At 40.3% G+C, this 11,266-nt stretch overlaps 1 protein-coding gene across 1 annotated transcript; it reads left to right on the top strand.

The window, feature by feature from the left end:
• The first annotated feature begins 1,014 nt into the window (after positions 1 to 1,014).
• kcnk1b (potassium channel, subfamily K, member 1b) lies at positions 1,015 to 10,984 on the top strand. Its single transcript, XM_071520227.1, has 3 exons — positions 1,015 to 1,552; positions 3,903 to 4,298; positions 7,381 to 10,984. The coding sequence occupies exons 1-3, from the start codon at positions 1,198 to 1,200 to the stop codon at positions 7,614 to 7,616; spliced, it is 987 nt and encodes a 328-aa protein (XP_071376328.1). The 5' UTR covers positions 1,015 to 1,197; the 3' UTR covers positions 7,617 to 10,984.
• The last annotated feature ends 282 nt before the right edge of the window (positions 10,985 to 11,266 follow it).

The following is an 11,266-nucleotide window of genomic DNA, read 5'->3' as shown; positions in this document are numbered from 1 at the left end:
CTGATCAAAGTTAATGGGTTACTACATACCTTCCTCCAATGCTGAACCGTAGGGTTTGGAGGAGAAGATACCAAACAGCCTTACTCCATTGCCTACATGCAGGCTATTTATAGGGGAAGGCCAAATGCAACCTATAACACCTGGTGTGTGTAAATTAGTGGGCGGGGACCATAGAGGTAGGTCTCCCTGCTATACAATACCACAACAAATGGTACTGGGAATAATTAGATGATACCATAGGACATAAAATACCACAAAGTGCGGTTACTATAAAGTATGTGAGCTACTATAAACATAGTGATTCCTACAGACACACACTATAAGTCCCTATAAGAATATGATAGTGAGTCTTCCTTTAGGTGGGTATGAATAAACATCTGATGCTCACCCACCCCAAAAGCTCATCTCTGCCAACGTTTTATTGTGCGCAGGGCGTAATTTCCCAGTCCTACAGCGGAACAGGAAGGGAAAGAGAAACAATAGCTTTCTATGGTCGGCTGATTGTTTTCAACAGAAACTAACGCTTCTTACGGACATACCCACCTGGGAGGAGAGAAAAAGAAAAAGTCCTACGTCACGCAGCCCTTCCTCGTCTAGCCGCCACATCACTTGCTGCCTTCAAGTGCACCTCTTAAACTCGTAAATACGAAACGTTACCCATTCGCGCGCTTTTTCGTCTGAGATAACATTAAAATGGACCCTGTAAAAAAGTAGTTTTTGGGTGGCAGTTTTTTTTATTTTAACAATCAAGCCCTACCCTGTACTTTGGCCTGCAGTGGTAGAATGAAGAAGGAGAAACCTACATCAGGAATATAATTTATATGTTAATGAGTTTAGAAGCCAATGGTTTTTTGTATAGTTATCTTATATCAACACACCCCGCCAATCACCGTCAAGACACGCCCCCTGAAACACCACACCTTGGCAGCTGGAGTATCACAGCTTTCTCTCAGTCTGTCTTTTCTTGTCGCGCAGCCTAATCTTAACATTTCCGACAGCACCTGAAGGCAACAAGTGCTACCGCAGGTTTCGAGGTGACGGGAAAGAGGATCTACAACGCCGAGGAGACCATCTGCGCTTGGTCTTTATTCACAGCATCCCCTGCTATAGCAGACATTTCGGTATTGTAGCGTTTAGGTTTGTTTGTTTATTTTCACATATCGGTAACCTAGTATCGAGGTGGGAGACCTCTTGAAAATGCTTCAGTCTCTAACCAGCAATTCGTGTGTGCGCTTGATACAGAGTCACAAATCGACGTGGTATTTTTTATCGTTAGTCTTGGGCTATCTTCTTTATCTCATATTCGGCGCCGTTGTGTTTTCGTCGGTCGAGCTGCCATATGAAGACCTCCTGCGCCAGGAGCTGCGATCCATTAAAAAACAGTTCCTCCAGGACAATGTGTGTCTATCCGAGGAGCGCCTGGAGAGGTTTTTACAGAAAGCCCTTGAGGCCAGCAATTACGGAGTGTCCATCCTCAATAACGCCTCGGCTAATTGGAACTGGGACTTCACCTCTGCCTTGTTTTTCGCGAGCACCGTGCTGTCCACTACAGGTGAGTGTCGGCCGCAGCTCAGGCTCTCACTGAACCACCGAGTCATAACAGAGCAGATCATACGCCATGTTCAACCAGCATTACACTTATTGGGCTCCAATTTTGGCCTTTCCCCTGCCTTCATCTCATCATGTAACACAACACCATGCAGGATACCTGAGCTGCCACTAGGCCATACAAACATATAGGCCTACCACATGTCACTACATCATTAATCATGCAGTGGTAAACAAAAAGTAAACCAGGACCTGCAGTAGCCTAGGTGTTCATCATAAGGTGCACAATCACTAATATAGAAAAGCATCACTCAGTGTTCTAATGTTTTTAAATGTAGCTATGTCAGAAACACGTCCGTCAGTCTAGAAAGGTGATTGAGCTCTATCAAAAGGAGGTTAAACTGAGTTAGGTGGGTTTATCCTGTATTATATCCCTGGTTGTTACTATTCATACGCTAAAGTTATGCGCCCTGCCCTCCAGTTATGGAAAGAGTAAACACCGTTCATATGCACATCCTTCAGCAAATAAGACCTTGCTGCAAAGAAACAGCCCTCGTGCAAAGTATAAATAGGCATATGAGTTGCTATATTCTAAACATAAGCAAGGGCAGTAGTTTCAGGGGCAGTAACGTGCAAAATGGGTCTATGATAGTGAAAAAAAGGAGATCATGTACTTTCCCCCCCTCAGTCACTGACTTTCCCATATAGTGTCATTGCATAGGTCACATCAAATGCTGTGCATAGGCTGTGTTCATTATCTCTTATCTAACAGTGCACAAAAGTCCATGCATGCTGGCAGATGGTTGCTGTCAGTCAGGCTACCTGAAGAACTTTAGTCTGCTTATAAGGCAGCGGTTATCTGTGAGGTTTCAACATACATGACTACCTAGATACTGTGTGCAGGCTGCCTATCATTCCTGGTTCCTTGTTTAGGTCTCAAACAAACTGCAGTTTATAGATACACAGGGACTTTTCAGCCATTTGAAACTGTCTTTATACACACGTGGTACCAAACAGTATCATTTCCTGAAAATGTATGAACTATCTGAACATAGATCTCTGTGTCCCTTTATTTCAGCGTATAAAGGAGCATATTGGCATTTCCAGAATCATGTTAATCCCCAAATGTCTTCTCCTCCTAATCATGATAAACCCAACACCTGCTCTTGTCTGTTGTTGGTTGGTGTCTCTTAGTTTTGTAATTCAGTGGGTTACCACACACCACATAACCTTGAATCCTCCCCAGGGGAATAAAGACTTGAAGTCACTGTATAGCCATGCATTCAACCTATTCTTTACAGAAATAGATGCATCAAATCTATACTTTACAAATCACATCAATTTAATTGATGTGATTTTAATAAGCATCAAACTTAACTTTCTCATTTACATGCTCTTGTCAGAGGGCCATGTGATTTTTTTTTACTCACTTGTTAGGTCCACTTGACTAGAACATGTCAGAGTCTCTTGTTACAGCAATATCACCTTCACATAATGTATCATGTGCCAGAAACAGGCTCAGTTTCAAAACCTTTGCAGACTGAATTCATGCATGTATACTGTACAGACACAAAAACATTTTTTTATACATAGCAGCCAGAAACAAGCCTGTTTACTTGGTCTTCATCAGCACAGACAGAGACATTTGTACATTTGCAGTAACACTTGACATGGTGGTATCCACTGTATTAAGCTGTGTATTGACCTATGGATAAGCATTGTAAGTGTGGTAAAATATTTTTTATTTTTTGTAAGTACATGAAAATCTCTTGAAAATCTCTCTAATACATACTTTACATACATCAGCGTACAATACATTATAAATACAAAGTGTGTAAACATAATGTACTAAAATACGTTCTTCTTCACTGGAATTATGGAATGCTGTGATTTGTCATATTATTTGCCAGCAGAGAATCATTTGGACCATGTTGTTTATGTTCCTTTTTGTTTCCTGAGTTATCTTGGTACAGTATGTTCACATGTTAAATAAAATTAGGGTAGATTTCCACAAAACGCATATTGTACAAAACGTTCTCATAGGTTAATACACAGGAATGAAGCCATTGTAAAGTGTTACAAAAATTCCATGTTATGTGCATAACTGTCATCTGTCCTGAATACCTTTGCTGTCGCATATTGTGTTAACTTGAGACTACTACATGAAATAATCGAGGGGGAAAAAAAACGGCTAAGATTCTATTTTTATCCCCTGTCATCACACACATGTGACAGAGTGGTTAGAGCATTGGAAAGTTTAATAGAGAAGTATTGTGCGCTCATGGAAACCTGCTCCCACAGCCTCCCACTGTCATGATTGTTATTTTAATATTTTTTGTTTTGTTTGCCTACAGGATATGGTCACACAGCACCACTATCCGATGGCGGTAAGGCCTTCTGCATTGTCTATTCCATGATCGGCATCCCCTTCACCCTCCTCTTCCTCACTGCTGTGGTGCAAAGGATCATGGTCTTCAGCACGCGGAGGCCTATCATGTACATCCACAGGCGCTGGGGCGTGTCCAAGCCGTTGGTGGCCATCGTTCACGCCACTCTGCTCGCCATGTTGGCCATCTCCTGCTTCTTCCTCATCCCCGCCGCCATCTTCTCGGCTCTGGAGGAGAACTGGAACTTTCTGGAGTCTTTCTACTTCTGCTTCATTTCCCTCAGCACCATTGGCCTGGGAGACTACGTACCCGGAGAATCCTTCAATCAGAAGTTCAGGGAGCTCTACAAAGTGGGCATTACTGGTGAGTGCCGATGATCCACCTGTAGTCTAAATAACTCATTTACACAGCTGGTGATTCGGGGGTGGGAGCTTTTCCTGCAGTTGCTTTGAAGACTGTGTTTTAGTCATTTTAGTCATTTCCATGGTAGATGGTAGGTTACCCAGGTGGCTGTAGAACTTCTGTAGCTGGAAGGTCTCATGTTTGATCCTTTCAGTTCATCCCTGTTGAAGTGTTTTTAAAGGTGCTACGTGTAACATTTTTAAACCACAATTTTAAACCACATTTTAGACCACAATTCCTGGTGCTTCCTGTTGCAAAGAGATTGTCGTTACTTGCTCCATGTGGGCAGGAAGAACAGTGCCTTCCTACCATTAGGACAATTTTTTAATGTATGTAACATGATAATATGTTGATCGCATGCTTCAAAAATACAAATGTATAGATAGCATTAAAACATACTGTACATATATATGTATGTCTGAAATCCTAATTTTTACCCAAAGACGGCTTCATACCTTGTGACTTGTCGTTGCCACAGACTGGTGGATAAGCTAGAGTGATCTTAACTCTGGCTTAAAGGTTCAAACCTGACCTGGACCTAGCTTGTAAAATATCTATCTGACTAAACTCAAACTGAGAGAAAGAGAGAGAGCGAGAGAGGGGTAATGGCTTTTCCTGAGCTGGACCAGATTAAAACTTTTATTGTACTTCCCTGACAGGCAGGAATCATCAGTTGTGATTTATAGGCCACTGTTACCTTAAACAAAAAAATTAACTGTTGTCATAGCCTGCAACACAGCAATTAATAGAACAGTTGTCACTGGACAAGGCTATTGATGTTGATATTGACACTGATGGATAGAAAACAACCTGCCCTTTGCACATCCAGTGTCTCTGCAGGCCAACAGTACACTTGTATATTGTATCACAGATGTAAGTTTATTTGCACATTTTACTTACAGGTGCACAGTATCATAGAAATGGTTACAGAAAGCAGATCTGCTGCAAGCACGCATGTCATTGCATAGCTCTAAACAATGCTTGTGCTGTTGTGGAGGAATGACAAACAAATGCGTGGCCAAATGAAGTCTGTAGGTGACAGTGCCATGTGGCACTTCTAGCCAAATAGCTTTTAACAAGAACGCTGTAAGAAATGCTGAATATCACAAAAATCGATTCAATTAGACTAGCCAACCTTTGGGCCGCTTTTCCCACACGTTTGTTTTCACCTACATGACAAAAAAAAAAAGTCTTGTGAGAGGCCATTCATTTCTCTACTGGTCAGTCAGGTCTATCAGATGCATGTGCTGGGGGCATAAGGAGGGGCAGATGTAAGACAGTGCAGTGTAGGAGAAAAATTAGGCTGTGGTTTTACGGAGTGAAGTAAAGGTTTTGCATTTTTGTAGCTTAGTTGTGCAGCTTGCTGTCAGCTGCACTGTCAGGGCTAGGTGTGACTAGAATAAAGAAAAGTCAAAACCAGCCGGAGCCCATTGAGTTTTGACGAGCTGTGTGCGGGCGTAAATGTCAGGCACTACTAGAATGATTCCTCACTTCCATATGAGCTGTGGGTGTACTGTATGTATCAGGCAGTGGGAATGTAGCTCCAGATGGACCATTCATTCTTCAGTCGTCAGTCTGTAGGAGCGGAGAGCACTGCGTCAGTGTGTGTTTGTTTGCAAATGACACAGTGACATGCAGAATAGTTTGTAGAAGTTCCTTTGTGAAAAAAAACACCTCCGTGTCGGAAGTAGTGTGAGTGTTATGCAATTGTTGATGTCACTGATGTCTGTAACAATTGGAGCATTTAGGACTGCAGAGCCGAATGCCTTTCACATTTCATGTTGATCGTGTTTCCGTTGCTGACTCACACTCAACAGGCGTCTCTTATTCACTGCTCTCTGCCTCTGCTGTTGTAATGCTACTTGTGGATTTGGACCTAACACCAGCCCAGGTATCTTGGGTTTGATTCTACACTGATACCACGGCCAATAATCCAAATTGAAACTGTCATGAACAAAAATGCTTAAAATGACTGGAAATACAACCAAACATTGCTTTATTATTTTGTTGCTGCTGTTTTTTTTTACCCTCTGAATTCATGTAAAATATGTACGGAAGCGAATTACGCATAAGTATAAATTATTAATGTCATCAAACAATCACATCAGGCCTGTAATGTTATTTCCCTGTTTTCATCACTAAGGCTAATGGAAAGAAGTGTGTGCACAGTTCCTTGCAGAGATGCAGTTTTATGTTACACTCATTTCAACTGAACGTTATCTTATCTAACTATCAAACCTGTCATGCTTTGAACGCCCATCTGACATCTGCATATCAGCCGGATGCTTACTAAATTTGGCTTGTTGCCTTCCTTTGCCTGCAAAGCCAGACAGTCATCTTTTCCATATTAGACGCTGTGGTGTTAGTGGGTTTGCCTTTATTAGTTGCATTGAAGGTAACCCTAGATTTCACTTCTGGATCTGATCAGCAACTTTTTAGCTGCAAGTAGGAGGTGGCCAGCATCATCTGACGTTGCCATGTTTCTCCGCTGTGTTTCTTTACTTGTGTTCATCTTTAGTGCGCCCTCCATCCATCCCTCCATCCCATCCAGCACACCCACTCTGCTGATACTATACATATATCACAGCAAAATATCACAGCAAAAAGTTTAAAAGGCCATGCAACTGCTATAGGCTAAAAATTATACCATGGAAAAAATCCTACAGTAATATCATAAGAGATAAAAGATGGCATAAAGTATGGTAAGGTCACTATGAACACACTGTTGTGAACATGGTAAGCTAGCCGCTGCCCCCTTGTGTCAGTACAGATTAGTAACAAATTTAGTGCACAGCAAAACTTTCAAATATCATGCAATATAATTTAAAATACAAATCCTACAGTGCCAGAGACAAACTACAAGATCCTATAGGAATATCATGGGGATTTTTTTGTTTGAGTTAATAGAGAATGCAGGGTTAAAGTTTGATTTTTGTATGGCAGAATTTTTTAACAAAACCAGTACTCTATGCACTAGGTTCACTTATTGTAAAACGTCTCATAATCCAATCCCTCTGTCTGTTATTGGCTGTTGTGTCTGCAGTATACCTAATCCTGGGCCTGATCGTCATGCTGGTGGTGCTGGAGACCCTCTGTGAGCTGCAGCAGCTGAAGCAGCTGAGGAAGATGTTCTACCTGAAGAAGGAGAAGCCGCAGGACCGCCTGGCCATCCTGGAGCACGACCACCTGTCCTTCACCACTGTGTCCGACAGAGCCACGGCCCTCAGCGAGGACAAAACTCTGGCCTCTCCCAGCGGGGATGATCCCATGATCCAGTAAACACCCGTAAACACCTGATTTAAGGATGAAGATGTGAAAGTAATGGGTAATACTCATAAGGGTATTAGTATATAGTACATAGGATGAGTAGATCATAAGCCTCAGCTGTATGCATTCTGCAAAGCTCAGCCCTGACAACTTTTAGTAAACAGTTAGTGTTAGTTGAGAGTAACAAGGGCAAGCAAAACAGTCTCCTTTATCAAAACAACAATGAAAATATAGTGCGATGCAGCAGAAATTCAATTTGTGTTCATTGATAAGGGAGGAAATTGAATCATGTTAATTTCTATGAAGGCATGGTTATTGATAAAAGAAATGCCTTTTATTGTATTTGAAGTTTAATTTGTCAGTAGACTCACAGGAGAAAAGCTCCTCTATCAGCTGCATTATTTATAGGATCTTTAGAGAAATTTTAGAAAGCCTGGTCTTTAAAATCTAGCTGAAATGTCTCAAAATTCTATGTAGCCTGTCAAAGCCTAGTACATAAATAGTTAAGAGATATTTCACAGGTTTGTGGAATGCACATAATCAGGTAAATGGTATAAGGTATACAGTACTGAATTGTTGACACACTGGTTAAAGATGAGTTAAAAACAGCACAAGTAATGAGCTATAATCTGTGTTGAGAAGATTTTAATTATGACCCTTTATTCAGATGGCGCTTGTGCAGGAAAATTGTTTATTCCCAATATTTCATGAGATTTTATTTTTCTAAAAGAATTTTCCGTTATTGGCACTGCTTGTTGTAAAACTTAAAGTCAAAGTTTGTTGTTTGGTAACTGTCATTCAGATTCGGTAGAACTGCTTGACATATGACCCATCTAAACCACAGGCATCATGGTATAAGTGCTGTAATGCTTCACTGCAGTCTTTTCAGCTTAATTTGATGAAGCCTGATGATTTTTTGAGAAAATCTCAGGGTCCTGTTTATTTCCTTGGCACAGTGTGAATTACATGGTTGACTAATGAAATGTGCTCTGAGGGAAGTTGCCACCCTGCTCAAACAGATACAGATCTTGCTTGAAATTCCCCCCTGTGTATGTACAGTGGCGGTACAATTGTGGTTTTAAACAAATTAATTCACTCTGAATCTGAACACCTTGATATTTTCACTAGTTAACCATGCAGTCCACACCATACTAGCATAAAATAATGGCTGAACCTGATCCATACCAGAAAGCTAATTGAGTTGCAGAGGCTGCTGCTGCTTGAGCGCATGTGAAAGGAAGAGACCATGAACTCTGTGATCACGGAAGAGAATGTCTATGTGAAATTTTACCAAACAACAAGCTTGTTTTTTGTTAGAATAAAAGCAACTGTTCAGAAGATTTTTTTGAACAGTTGACTCTGAATATAAGAACATAGTTTTCAAAAAGTTTTGAGTACAGAATATAGCCCATTGGCTCTAGTATTTATGCTTTGCAGCACTTTTGGCTCATCTTTACCGAGGGTGTTAATTATTCTGGTTGCACTCTACATTATCACATTTCATAGTGAATGAAGGAAAAAAAAACATTTGTCTGTTGTTATATGGTGTATTATCTCAACATGTTGCAATGCTATTTAAAAGCTGTTAATATTTGTTGATAATCACTGTAATTTATTGATTTGCCTGAAAGGGATTAATGTGTATTAGACTGTGTGAAAAGGGAAATGAAGTTAATAGCCTAGTTCAAAAAGGGAACCACAGAAGGACTGGCCAATGCATTGTATCCTCAATAAAGAGAGCTCACTTTACAGATGTACTGGTGTCATCCAGTAAGGTAGAATATACGTGTTTTGGATTTCCATGGTTCCACAGACGAGGTATGGGTAAAAATAGGAGATGTTTTTAGATTGATGCTGTAATTGTTTTAGTGGATAATTTGTAAAAGGCTTGATTATTGCTCTGAGCAAGGCTAGAGCAAGAGGTTGAATCGAAACTATTTTTACTGTATTTAAGAAACTTGAGCGTAAAAAAGTATATATTTCTAAAATTGTTACGAGGGATGTTTACAAATTTTTGTTTGTAATTTACGAAGATAATTGCATACTAGAAAAGGTGTGTTAGGGAAACTTGAAACTATAAATTGAAGCAGCAGGAGTGCAGTTGAAATATCTCCCAGTCCTGTTAATCTGACACTTCTGTTTTTACTCTGCATATCAAAGAATGGGAACTTTCCATATTTGGAACTGAGGCCTGTGCATAATACAGTTGCAAGTTTGTATGACAAGACACTGATTGACACACACTGTATGTATTTTTAAATAAAGACGTTTGTAGGTGGAAAAATAATGTTCTGACAAAGGTAGTACTGCTTTCATGTCATCCGTCCGTCTTCTGTAATATTCCGTCTGGGACAAACAGAAGCCTGTACATGATTGTGTAGCATACCGTAGTAATGTAGACTCATGCGTTGAATATACTAGTTAGTAAACTTAAATAGCGAGATACGCATTTGCTGTGCATCTTTACAATGTTTCAGCTTCACTAAGGGGCTGAACCTCTGACCTCATCATTTTCTGCTTCGTCGCCACATCAGGACACAGTAGTAGCCTTTTATATAGTCTTGAATGTAATGTTTTTTTTAATGCTGTTGAGCACACAGTGAGCTTAAAGGCCTGACATGGAGCCAGAGTGCAGTGCAGCACCGCTCCACTGGCTTTGTTTATGTACAGTTTAAACATGGCATGTATATTGGAAACAGTGCTTGTAGGTGAGCTGTGGGACTGTGTGTCTGTGCCACATTATGATATAACCAGCAAGTTAGTGACCGGTTGTGGTGGCATCTAAAGAACTATGTCATGGTAATATTTCACACAGCCACCAGGCCTGCAGTTCATCTCTACACTGTACTGCGCCTTCATGTAAACTGCGAAACATTAATACTGTGTTGATATTGTTAACTGAGCAAAAGGAGAACTTGAATTTCAGGTTTTTCTCTTATCATTGTAAGATGTTTTACTGTTCAGTGGATATATTGACCCTTCATCTTTATTGTATCATTTGCAGTGTTTGTCGTTGTACACATACAACTTGTTTGTGTTGAAATTGAGGAACTGTCAGGGAAAATAGTGCCGTCCTGGTCCATTAGCATTCTCTGTAAATAATGAGACAAAACATACTGACATTGTTGATTTATGCTTTCAAAACGAAAAGGTGTAGAATATTTCGCATCGCAGAACTGTGAAAGATTTGTCCGATATGTTTTGGTGCACAAGTTCATATGGTACAGTTGAGTATTTCAGTATTACATCATCGATATTGTAATACTCAGTATCTACAGGGTCCATATGGAGTACCAGGGTTCATGTGAAACTCATTTCAACATAAGATATAATCTTAAGGAGAATATGAACTGTAAAACATCACAGTGTCTTAAATAAAGTGTTGGTTTCTTATTACTTAATCTGACTTCTTATTTTTATTGATGCTCTCATTTCATGCTCTGCAAGCAGCCACTGTTAACCTTCTTTTCCCAGTAAATAGGTTTGAGTGTGATGGCAGCTGTGTTGTTATGTAAAAAAAAATATTTACTACAAAAGAGTAATTCTAATGAAGACAAGAAAGGTTGAGATTTTGGGGCAGCGGACAGGCTTCATAACAAAACCACTTATGTGAACTTGGGAGATAGTCCTGGGTAAAGCAGATTAGAGCAGATGGTAATGAA

Source organism: Centroberyx affinis, unplaced genomic scaffold (genome assembly GCF_046629955.1).
Source record: "Centroberyx affinis isolate AG114_WGS23_722 - 3 ecotype Tasmania unplaced genomic scaffold, CSIRO-AGI_Caff_v1 ptg000780l_1, whole genome shotgun sequence".
In the NCBI taxonomy this organism is placed as follows: Eukaryota; Metazoa; Chordata; class Actinopteri; order Beryciformes; family Berycidae; genus Centroberyx; species Centroberyx affinis.
The sequence above is the reverse complement of the archived record's forward strand: the minus strand, read 5'-3'. Positions and strand labels throughout refer to the sequence as shown.